At 44.6% G+C, this 13,373-nt stretch overlaps 1 protein-coding gene across 1 annotated transcript in view; it reads right to left on the reverse strand.

Annotated features, from left to right (window-relative positions):
* LOC138510777 (uncharacterized) overlaps positions 1-759 on the reverse strand; it is a 41,461-nt gene extending 40,702 nt beyond the window's left edge. Inside the window, exon 1 of the mRNA XM_069626498.1 lies at positions 82-759. Within this exon, the coding sequence (XP_069482599.1) occupies positions 82-502 (421 nt within the window). The 5' untranslated portion in view covers positions 503-759. The remainder of the gene's footprint in view (positions 1-81) is intronic.
* Positions 760-13,373: the final 12,614 nt, after the last annotated feature.

Consider the following 13,373-nt stretch of genomic DNA (forward strand, 5'->3'; position numbering starts at 1 on the left):
GCATTCACACTATGGGCCAACATTGTACTTCACATGAATGGACTTAGGTGAGATTTGCATGCCTTGATTTGAGCCACCTACCTGCATCGCCCGATGTCGGGGCTCCTCTCTCCATTCCTCCTACTCCTTCAATGCTCTGCATTCCGATTGTGGAGGCACAGATTTCCTCCCATGGCTGCAATTTTATAGGGGACTCCGATCCTCCCCCAGTTGCCATTGCCAGGTTCATGTTGGCTGATAGTATGCTCCTGACTCTGAGCCGGAGATCGTCCCACCGCTTGCGGCACTGTTTGACATTGCGGGGTGTTGTTCCCACGGCACTGACCCGCTGAGCTACCAGTGCCCATATGGCCTTCTTCTTGGATATGGCCGGTCTTGTCAGTTGGTTGGAGAATACCACTGCAGCGTTCTCCTGGAGGGTCTCCGCTAGAATGGTAAGCTCCTCTCTGGAGAAGCGGTCTTGCCGCTGGCGGTCACAGGCTTTTTTCAAAACTTTAGGCATCTTCCTGCAGGTAGAAGGTTGAAGCCGGTATTGGCGGGGTCTCAGGCTCGGATGTCCAGTGGTTTCGGAGGATGGCAATGGATTGTGTTTTTAAAGATGGCCGCCGTGCTCTTTCCCGTTCCGCCGCGGTGACGCTACTTCCGGTTCCGCTTATCTACGGTCACCGCTAATTGCGGTGACCGCTAACTACGGTCACCGCTATGTACGGCGGTGGCGGTGGTGCACCTTGCGCCGCATACGATGCCGGTAGGTGCCGTTTTGGGGGCATTACCGCCATGGCGCTGTTTACATTACCGCCATGGCGTAATGCTCGTGCGCGATGGGTCCTAATATGGCGCACTTTACGCCATCGTCCCACGGCGTTAACGTTCATTACGCCATGGCGGTAATGACGGCGGATTACCGCCAGGGTCGTAATGAGGCCCAATGTCTTAGTATCAACCTTGACTAATTGCAAATGACTCCTAAAAGTAGCCCATGGTGTAACACGAAAGCCTGCATTTTGATTAACAGCAACGAGTAGTCCTGAGGAGGGTCTACCTCTAGTGTGTAATGCAGGAAAAAGAGTAATATCATATCCATCCCACACAGGAGGAACCAAGAGCCAAGTTTCCTATAAGGTCAGAATATGATAAACAACTGGCATATTCTTAAAAGAGGCCTGCAAGTGACTGTGCCCCCTTGTATTCCAACTGGCAATTCTTAGGATGTTTCCATTTTTAGTCGTTAATAGTTAATTCTGTGTACCAAATGAAGCTCCTTGTGTTTTGTCATTGTTAGATCTAACAGACTGAAAACTTTCATAAATGTTCGATTTTGCGACGGGTTCCTTTGATTGATTAGGTATAAAATTCGGATCCTGAGCCAATAGGAACCCCATCTCAAAAAGGGACATTTTAGCTTGCCATATGGTATTAGCAACAATGCCTGATGGAATCCATAACCGAATGATAGAAGTGGAAGTTGCAGAAATAAATTCAATTTGTTCTATGTCATTCGAACTTACATCTTGTAACTCCACAACATCTCTGAAGATGTTCAAAACACTCCTTCTATTGAGGACATACGTAGGATAGGGCCCTTCTCGACACTTTAAAATAAAAGGAAAAAGGGAAGATTATTTTGTAACCTGTGATGAATAGTGTGGAGTTCGACTAAGTTGAGGAGTGGAAAGACTGGTCATTCTATGTGGCTCCAAGTTCATGTGTTGGGAATGCGCTTCTTTAACAATTGGCCTTTGAAACTCAAAAATATACTGATCGTTACTGGTAAAACTACGGACCTCAGTAGATTTAGGGCCTCATTACACGGATGGTGGTATTAGCACATGGACCAAGGTGCTATTATCACCTTGGTCCATGCCGGTAAAATACCGGCACCGCCTTGGTGGAAGGGGGAATTACCACCCCATTCCAAGGTTGGCGGGCGGTAATTCCCCCTTCCACCACTGCCCTTCCCCATTCCCATTTTTGCCCCATGGGGCATAATGGGAATGGGGAAGGTGCTAATTACGGCACCACAATTTTGCGGTGCTGTAATTAGCACAAAGGTCCCATAGCGGGTTGGTTTTTAACACCTGCAAAAAGCCGGCGTTAAAGCACCAACCCGCTAAGGGACCTCGTAGTAAGGCGGTAATGGTTAACGGTCACCGTTACCATTAACGGTGACCGTTAACCATTACCGCCATCCGTGTAATGAGGCCTTTAGAGTTAAGATTCCCTGGCAAGGGAGGAACAGGGAGTCCATTACAGATGGGTGCATCAGAAAACTTTTCCTGCAGATATTTATCAACTGCTTGTTTTAATTGATTTGTCACCCCCTGATTCTGCACTACAGTGGATGAGGCGGTTAGTTGATCAGCAGAACCAAACAAAACACTTTTTTAATCGAATCCTTACCAAATGTTCGAGCTGTTCCTTGCTCCAAAGACATTAGAGATTCAACCAACGCATCCAAGGGAGCATATAAGGATAAAGGCAACTGAGCTGGAAGAAACCTTATGGGGGCAACCTCTTTAGCGGCAACTGGTAAACAAGGGATAGATTTTATGGGCGCAGTGCACCCTGTAGGAGAAGGATTAGTAATAGTTGTGCTCAGAGTACTATCAGACACCCCCTTTGGAAGCAAACCTCCAATCGCTTTAAAAAAAGCATTGAAGGTGTTTTTATGACCTCTTCGAGGCAGCTGATTCTTTGTTTTTTTCAGGATTGCATATGTTTTTTTTGTTATTTGTTTCACTGGTCTCTTGCCACGCGAGCCTAGAATATGTTCAGGCTGGGGCGCGGTAGATGGGGACTCATCCTCATCAACGGGCGAGAGATCAACAATGTCATTTACAGGGCTAGTAGTGGGCAGTGCGGGAGTTGAAACATCTTCAATGGCACAAATTACATTAGTAAATTGCGGAAGGGAGGTGACCAACCCCGCATGATCACAATGTTCAACCACAGCCGAAAGGACTGGAGCTGCTGTTTGAGAGTGTGCTAAATCAGTAAAACTACCACAGGTTATGATGGAGGCTTCCATGGCGGGCAACGCCCCTTCTCGAGGAGAGGGAACCATCCCAAAAGTGGGATTGTGGCGCTGAATCCATCGTGTGATCTCATCCAGTTGAACTCCCTGTTTATTCATTTTGTCATTTAATATGTCAAAAATGTTATGTAGGCCAAGAACTGAGGTGTTGATCGCATGCAAAGCCAGTTCTAACATTTTTGGCATTGAGGAGGGTACTACACAAGCAGATGGTTTGACCGATCTCTGTGTAGGGAGAGCAAAGGAAGCAATGGCTGAATTTGCAGGAGTGGAGTGGGACTTGTGCGAAATATCCGCAATTAGAACAGCTCTGTGATTGGATTTCAAAGAAGTCGGAGATTCACACTGACTAGCATGTATTGATATGCTTGAGCTATCTAGTGCAATCGGCCTAATTGGTGACAAGCTAGTTACAGAGTTTGTGCTAAATTTCCTCTTTACATTTCTCGATTTCAAGGAGGCAAGAATAGTTTTCTCAGAAATGGGATGATCTGGCCGTGCACTCACCAGTATAGGGGCCGGAATTCGAGGCACCGTTTGAGGTGCGTAATTGAACGCGATATCTTCACTGACACCAGTCACCTCTGATTGCGTATTCAACAGATGCAAGTCAGGCATCATTTTTTGGGGCAACAACACGTTGTGGGATACCACGACCTGGCTATCAGGAAGCCTATGTGACAGGATAAAAGATGGTAATTGTGATTGAAATATCTTAGGAATCGTACATGTGTCTTTAAGTTTTATGGCGTTATCTGGCATATTTGTTTTTAAAGAATAAGGCACAAAAGCCATAAATCAAAATAGCCGCCTAGTAAAGGTTATTTGAAAGAGCAAGTTATCCGAGTACAAAACTCACAAGGGACAAGCCACGGCCACTGGGCGAGCATTGGTTGAAAGTGTCAATCAAAATGATGGTGTCACAGTGAAAGCAATCCGCTTGAGCATGCAGTGCTGGTTAGATATAACAAAGTCCTCTGAGTCCACAAGGAAACACAGTAGCAAAAAAGCAGACGAGTAGTCTTCACGAGCGGCAAAGCAGAACTTATCCGTGAACTTGCTCATTATGGTATTTGCTTGCTCATCAATGTTCTGGATAGTCAGAGCGGTGACATAATTTGACCTAGTCAAGTGGTCATTATTGTTCACCTTTCACCTTAGAACAATCATTCTTAATGGGTTTTCGGCAATGGTTTTGAAACTGTAGAATCGATACAGACGTGTGGTGTCAGCTCATGGCCATGGTACATACTTTTCTATTAAGGGCACAGCTATGTTACGTATTTTACCTCATAATCACTTACCCGAAAGTGTTTTTTTTGGTTTAAAAACAACAGACCAGAGATACATTACAGAGATGTCACTCTAAAATGGCAAAAACACCAGATCCGGCAGGCAGGATTGCTTTGCAATGGCCCTGAGCCCAAGTTATAGACCAAAACGCAGTGAGGGCCTCAACGATTGTCCAAGGCGACATTACCACAGGATTCGGCCTGCAGGATCTGGTGTTATTGCTAGTAACATCTCAGATTTCCAATCAGGAAACCCAAGGTGCTATTTGTGGGAATAAATGGGACGCCTCGCACCCACCCGTTCATTCAAACAAAATACTGACTTGAGATGGTGGCCGTGGAGATGAAGGTTGTGCTCCATGCCCAGTACCTCTTCCATGCCCACGGCGGCCCAGAATGGAGGCTGGAGTGGCTTTGTATTTTGTGCTGCAGCTAAAGGAATAATCTGAGTGGGTTAGAGGTTGAGTAGGGGAGGAAACAATGACCTTAGGAATTGGGATAATGGGAGTAAGAAGGTGGGGCGGTAAAGCGGCCTTCCGGCAGGGAGAATGCTTTGTTCTTTATACATTCACCTAAACCTCTTGTATTTGCCAGTGGCTATTTCATGAAAATGGGAGAGCCATAAAAATTCATGACTAACCATTTAACATTCACCTCCTAATTAAAACATGTAGGAAAACACAAGGAATTTGGTCTATTCGAAAAAACTGGAGATTGAAACTAGAAGGCATCTATACGCCATTACCTGAAATTGTGCGGTCTTTGCCACACCCCTTACAATAGCTTTTCTCCAGGGGTAGAGGCAAGCGGGACCTCACCGGGAGAGATTCCCCCATATAACCCACCATTAACAGCTGCAATCCAAAGAATACAAGAAGAACAAGCTGCTGTTTGTTACTGTGGTATAAAACCATTGTTTCACCATAAGGAGACGTATTATTGTAATACCGAAAAGAAGTAGAGTGCCAGAGTAATTGAAAACACTCAGGAAACAGAGACAAAGGACTATGAGTCTGTGCTGGGGAAGACCCACCAAACAGTCATAAAAACAGAAGAAGGAGTCCCATTGGAGAGAGAGAGAGGCCTGGGTGTTTTGGAGTCAGCTGTGCAGCGAGAGCCGAGAGAGACCGGTTGTTCAGCATTAAAACCTTGAAGAAAGCTGGCGTGTGAATGTCACACAAGTGAAGCTGGAAGCAGGAGAAGCTGGGGGAGGGGATCTCCAATGAAGACCGTTAAGTTCAGCAATGATGCAGAGACCTTAAACCCGCTCGCATTATTGAGTGGACACGGATTGAGAGAAAGAGAATCAGAGAAGCCCAAAACCAAACTGACGACACAATGAAAGCTTTCAGCCCTGAATGCAAGCTCAGTGATAGTGGTAGGGAGGGAATAGATTTGTTTTGGATGGAGGACAGATCTTCCTTATGGAATGACAGACAACTGGCGAAGCACCTTAGATCGTTTTGTTCAAGGCATGGAAAACCCATAGGGCCTCATTACAACCTTGGTGCTAAGTGCACCAACTTTACCACCATGGTGGATGGCGGATTTACTGCCCCATTCCAAGGTGAGTGGGGCGGTAAATCACCATTTCCCATTTTCCCTTCCCCATTCCCATTTTTGCCCCATAGGGCATAATGGGAGTGGGGAAGGCGCTATTTACGCCGCCGTAAATTACGGCGGCGTAATTAGCACCATGGCAGGTTAGCGCCATGGATTTTAACGCCTGCTAAAAGCAGGCGTTAAAATCAGAATCAGGCGGTAAGGGTTAACAATGGCGTTAACCCTTAACGCCTGAGTTGTAATGAGGCCCATAGATTTGGGAGTTAAGTGTTTACACCTTTTAATTTGGTCAATAAAATACTTGATAATGGAAGATCTCAGTCTCTTTCCTTCTACTGACCCGTAACATTACCAATGTAAAGGAGGGTCAGCACAGACAAGGTGATGCATCCAGCCTTGAAAAGAGGCATCATTTTTACGTCACATATAAACAACCTTCTAAGGTGCACAAAGTGTTGCACACAAATTCAAAGTGCTCTATTGAGTGCTTGGTGACTACGAACATGTTGTGCACACCATACCCTATAACCCCAGCGTATATGAAATAACATCACACACTCTCTACAGCGGACCACCCCACCTTTCCATCACAATCTCCAAATGGGGGTGAAAGTAGGGCAAAATCCTTTTGCGAACCATAACCATAGCACATTGGAAGACCAGTGGGTGACTGCATATATTGTTCGCGTTTCTAGAGGAGTATGCACACTTTAGGTAACTGTGTATGGTAAAACAAGTGAGAAACAGATTAATTAGCCCTCACACACCCATCAATCCCACGCACCCATTCCCTCCCACAACTCCCCACACCCATGCCATCCCACCTCACCCACGCCCTCCAACCTCCCTCAAACCCCAACACCAAACTATTTTAAGAAATTAAAAATCGAAACATAGATGCTGAAAATCAAACTAAGATTACTGCAAGTAACCAGTAGTTTACTGACATATTTAGAAATGCATTAATTAAAATACTGCTGAGGCCTAGTCTAGTGGGGAACCCTGGTCTGTGGTGGTGGATGTAGAGGAGACGATGCCAGGTTCCAACTGCAAGGGAAAAACAGCTGCAAATAATTTGCTATCAACCAGCTGGCCAGAGGCAAGCTTACTGCCCCATCAGGTGCTCCAATGGGCAAACTGGAAGAACGCAAACTGCATAGTCCTAATCTAGTGGCAATCCCTGGTCTACTGTGTTGAGTGTAGACAAGACGATGCCCAAGTTCACCAGCAAAAGAAAGACGGATGCAGAGATTTTGCCATCAACCAATTGGCCAGGGGAGCGCAAGGTGGGAGAACTCTCTGCCCATCAGGTGCTCCGATGGGCAGGTTGGATAAACACAAACTACATGAGCCCAATCTAGTGGCAATCCTTGGTCTACTGTGTTGAGTGTAGAGAAGGCAATGCCGAGGACACCTGCAAAAAAAAAGACAGATGCTGAGATTTTTCCCTCAACCAGCTGCCCAGGGGAGCGCAAGGTGGGAGAACTCATTGCCCATAAGGTGCTCCGATGGGCTGGATGGATAGATTCAAACTGCATGGTGCTATTCTAATGGCAAGCACTCATATAAATGATCATTTTACAAGGAGCAGACAAACCAGAGAAAATTAATCACATTCATAGAGCAAGAAGAGTGCAGGTTATAAACCCGGATTCCCAGTAAGTATAACATGCTGCATCAAAGGTCACCACATTGTGCCCCCAACGTCGGTATACCCAACTAGTCAGCGATTTACCTGGGAGTTGATTTCAATGATCTTCAACTTTTGCCTGCAAATGGATCTGGTAGTGTGACTTGACATCCACAGCCAGAGAAAAGAAGTAGGTCTTTCAAAAGAGGCACAATCCCTCCACCCACCCACTTCAACTGATTTCAGTTCTCCAGTCTCCATGTCTTAGCAGGCTAACAGTTCAACCAATTACATATACACCATACACCAACAAGGAGTCCTCACTATTCCCAAACCCTCACATCTCCCCAACCAATTGACCCACATTCAAATCTCCAATTACCTTACACTACACACAGCTAAAGGCCACCACTCACATGGTAATTTTATACCTTACAGTACCTGATTAAACTTGGCAGAACCTAACCTGGAGATGCCTCTATGGTGTATGCACACGCATGATGCACAGTGTTAGGGATAAAATCGGTAGACAGTGATCGAGGGTTAAAGATTTACCAGGAAGGTGCTTTGATCCAGCACAACATTAATTATTTCTGAATGTTTAACTTTCATAATTCAAATAAAATTTAATCAGATGATTAGTACAGGACCACAGTGTTTTAAACAAACACTAAAGAGCTTTGAGGAACTACACATGTGACTGCGTTGCGCAGTGTACCGATGTTCCTTATCTGGAAGAGTTGGTGACTGCCCAACGGGAAGGACGGAAACCCTGTGAGGAAAGTCTGTAAACCCCAAACATGTAGTAACAGAAAAGTTGAGTGGTTGACAGCGTCCAATGCTGGGAGAGGTTGTGCAGGCCATTAAAGAAGCAATCCTTCACTTTATGTTTTTAATTTGCCTTCCTAAAAGGAATAATGTACCCAAACATGAGTCGACTGCTCGCTGCACCACAGGCAAGCAAGATACGGCACCGACTAATACGGTTTGTGACACTAAAGTTTAAAAACATGAGGAACCAAAACCCTCAACCTCAGGTTTCAAACCAGCAAGGTTGAAGGTGAAGTAATTCTTACAACCTCCACAAAGCGTGCCCACAGCACTGCACCCGCTGGTGACTCAGCGCATCCAAAAAACATGATTAAACAAACCCTCAATGCTGGATTCACAACCGACCCAGACAAGGCCCCGTTCTTGGAAATTAACCACTCCACATAGGCCATTGTCACGTGACTGTTAAAATAAAGAACCCAAACAAATCTTAAGCGCACCCACTCCTCAAGTGAAAACATAGGTGGGTGCTACCATTCAAAGTATCATTACTGCTGAGGTCAAAGTCTTGTGAGTGGGCACAAATACCAGCATAACCTCACACGTGCCTCCTACACCAGGGTCACTGTCTCCATGACACAACCAGCACAAAAAAAAGTAGGGTTAAAATGCACAAACACAAGTCACTTGTTGAAAGACACACTTGGGTGAAGGTGGATTGGGGAATGACATCCAAAAGCACAGTGCCCCCACTCCCAATCCTCCGAATGCACACACCAGCATATCTGTCGCATACCACCCACCCACTGCAGACCTCTGCTGCCACTTTCTCACACTGCATTCTCTTGCACCTTCCACCCCACACTCGATGTCATGCCCGCAAGGTTGCTCTCTTACCTGGTTGTACTTGGACTCCTGGTCCAGAGGGGACTTATCAAGGCCGACGAGGAGATGCTGGAAGTTACTCCTGAAGCTTTGGACTGTGATCAGGGGAAACCTCATTCACTGCAGAGGCAGGGACAGGACAAAGGTCAGCGGCTTAAAGACATGGGTGAAGCACATGCACAAACACGTCACATGCTCAAGGGCACACCTCGGTGAAGGTGGATCAGGGAATAACATCCAAAAGCACAGTGCCCCACCCTACAAATGCATGCACCAGCTTGCTTGGCACATTCCCCCACCACACAGCTGCTGCTGTGGAGAGGGACAAAACTGGAAAGATGTCCTGCAGGCCTTTGAACCCTTTCAAATTACAGGTGCCTCAAGCCCGCAGAAACTGCCCCCATATCGCCAGTAAGCAGTCTAATAACATGGAAAAACAATGCTTTATATATTACTTACGTTCTGGCGCTTACAGTGTGTGCTTTGCATCACTCGCCTCACAAGCTGCGTTTGCTGCAGCCCGTCTGGCTGTCACTTCCACTGGGGAAAAAATAAGTGTTATCACCGCACTGCCATTCAACACTGGTTCATCCAGGCCAGCCACTTGCCAACAAAGAATGATTCCTGGATATTCAGTGGGCATTCAGTGATTCAGCTCCCTGCAGAAGCTGTACAGTGATTTCTTGGAACATATCTAAAGGGGCAAACATACCTGTGTGGGGGCGTCTAACTTTTATAGCATTCTAATGAAACTCTTCTGGTGAAGCTTTCATGTTACAAGCAGTTAATTCTCTCCTTCATGTCTGAAACCACACACTTATTACCTGCTGTGAGTATGAGCTGTCTCCTCTTCCCCTACCCTTCCAATGATTCTCATTACATGCAAGTACTAAACCCTCATTACAATTTTAGTTGCCTAAAAATGTCACCCCTTGACAAAACAGGAAGTGGCATCACACAGCATTGTTTCTAAGTACACTACGAAAAATATGGTAACGATATCACTGTAAAGTGAAATACATTTCATACAAGAATGGATCACCGTATGTATCGTTAAAATCAGTATGTATAGGCCCTTATTACCAAATTACTGTGAATACAAGCAGACGACCAAGGCTAAACGATGATGATGTGTTATTATACACATATACATACAGTATCACCCAACCTGTGTCGGTACTCATTTCTCAACCTCAGCAGGCCCCCACCCATTTTTAACAAGGCCTGCAGAACTCGCACCTTAACTTTCGAATTTCCTGGCAGCCTGGCAGCCTGGCCTGTGAGCAGCACAGTTATTCAAACCATGTCAATAGTTCTTGTCGATTGCATGTATATTTCATCATTTCATGCAAACATGCAGATTGTGTCCCCTTTGTTCTGCTTGTGCCATTTCTCAAAATCTCAAGAACTAGAAGTACAGCGAGTACAATGCACGTATTTGCTGCTACAAAATGGGACCAATCCACTAGTGATAGATGTGCGGAAAGTGTAAATTGTGAGGGGATCAACCTTGTGTATTCAACGTCCATTTTAAGTAAAGCAAAAGTATGTTCGCACAATGTAGCTACACATTGGGGGAAGGCATGTTGGGAATTCCAGCCCTGTACTTCTAGTGCATTATGCATTGCCTGCTGAGCCTCCACCACCTTCCCCCCGGACCAACACAATGATGGTATCTCGTGCTGCTTTGCGAGACGCCTTTGGGCATGAGATCATAGTTGCAAAATGAAATTGGGCCCTGCAATGAGAAGGCTGAAACCTGACAACCATATGTCTATTCGTTGTTGGCAGACGTCTGCACACATAATGGGGCTGTAGCTGGGGGTCTGATAGTGGGGCTTAGAGATGTAGTTTTTACAGTCTGTATACATTATGAAAGGCAGAGGGCGTATGGCCAATAAGGAGAGTGAGTAAATGAGCTTGCTTTCCCTATAAGTGGACACATTTAAATGCGACTCACTAAGGTTTGTGCTCGCAGCAGAAGGCTCGATATTACGGTCTATGGCGCCTGCCAGCAAGTGGGTACAGGTAACTAATTCGTGAAGTCTGGAATATGTTGGCACAAAGAGCTGTGCAATGTTCTTTTTTTTTAAACTATGGCTGTAGCACAACGCACCTCTGCATTGCGTTTCCCAGAGGTGTCAATAAGATCGCAACCAAACAAAAGGAGAGGGGGTGCTAGAAGGCAGGAATTCACTGCAGTTCACGGGTAAAGTGAAACCCACTCACCTGCCAGACATCAAACCCACCGTTCCTACATCACTGTGTGGTTCCATAAATCCCGCTCGCTGACATCTCCATGAAGACAGTCTAGGCTCTGGAACTTCTGTGCACAGCCGTGGACGAGACCAATGTGAGAGCAACCACACGACAAGCAGATGTTTACTACTGAACAGGCTGCAAAATGCAACACTTTCATGCAAGAAACAGGCTGGAGATTCTCAGCCACCCCCTTACCTCTTGTACTCCGGAAAGAAAGATAGAGGCACCAAACAGGCAGCAAAAAGACTAGCAAACCTAGCATACAACGAAAAGAGTTCAATAACAGCCAAATTAGTGTATATTAGGCCTCGCCATGGTAAATGGTTCCATCATTTAAATGTGCATCATCCGTGTGAGAACAAATGCCCAGTATGTTGTCACAGGTTGATAAATTTGATTACCTTCAAATTAGCAGCCCCACGTTAATGCCATACTCACATATTCGCAGCACAACATTTCAGCAGAAGAAAACGTCCAATGTGTAAAAAGATTGGAATAATATACCGTCAGAGCATACTTACAGCATTGGGAAACAGCAACTTGATATCTTGACAGTACATACACACTTGCTGACATGACCCACTCCAATCTACAGGTGCTTACCCAGTCTTATTTCTTTCTCTACATTCTGGGCATTGTAGTCCACCTTTTGTAATGAAGAAACTGCAACTACAACTCCCAAGATGCAAAGCAGAAAACAAGACTTGATAAGCACCAGACCATGTTTTCAAGAATGCATCCACTGCCAACATTTTAAACCTCCACACACCAAGTGCCCCTTAAACATGTTCTACAAATCTTTAATCTCCACTTTTGTTTTATTTTACAAAACAGTTACACACAGTGCTGCTATAAATGCTCATATGCATTTTTTATCTTTCAAAACAATGCTCCTAAAAACAAACCTTTTTACACTGACGTCATTTTCCATGTTTCATTCCATATTAATGTCACACTTTCCAACCTCACTCATTACAACCCTTACACTGCCCCCATTATAAACCTGCTTATGTACATAATGCCAAAGTATATACAACACTTCACCTTACATATAAAGTACTCTTCTTTTCCAACCTCTGCTATCAGCCACCAAACGCTGCTGCGACAACAATCCACCATTACATTACCACTAGGCCACAATTTCCCTATTCGTTAATTATACTGGAACACATTACAAATACATTACACCACAAACACAGCACTTCTTTCATTAAACTCAGCAGCATTAAAGTAACCTACACATACACCTTTTCCTTACACCTGTTGTTCCCCTTTCCATATAATCTCCCAAACAGCACTACTTATACTTCAATTGTTCTAACAACATAGTGAACATACTTCACTAGACTATCCAAAACACAACTTTATTAACTCTATTTCCCAACAACTCCTCCTACATTCATAAATAACAACCTCTCTTACTAAAAGTACTTCCCCAATACCATATTGATACCATATATATTGACTAACTTTCTTTTATAATTACAGGAAAAAAGCATATTACCTAAGACATCAACGAGAAGAAGACTACTCTTCACATCCTACAAAGTAAGTACATTACTATACTATTAATCTATTTATTATGGCACCAGTGTACTTTTGCTACATTTTAGCCTACAGTATTCATCTTTAAAGCATCAACATTTATTTCACTCTTACTCATTACATTTCACTATGTACACTCTTTCTATTCTCATCTAAAGAACATCATTATAACACCCACTACTCTCATCAAAACATCATATTGTCCCTAGGTAGTCATTTACCCCACTATGCTCTTACTCACTACCCAAGTCCTTCACACCTCTACACACACAGTTACTCTTACAACCTTCCCACCCACAACTATCATCCTACTACACAATCATACAGCCCTGTATTCACCTCTACTATCACATTCACAAACCCATTCACAATACATATTTAACAACTATCA

The sequence above is a fragment of the Ambystoma mexicanum genome, chromosome 6p (genome assembly GCF_040938575.1).
Source record: "Ambystoma mexicanum isolate Mex_15411 chromosome 6p, UKY_AmexF1_1, whole genome shotgun sequence".
In the NCBI taxonomy this organism is placed as follows: domain Eukaryota; kingdom Metazoa; phylum Chordata; class Amphibia; order Caudata; family Ambystomatidae; genus Ambystoma; species Ambystoma mexicanum.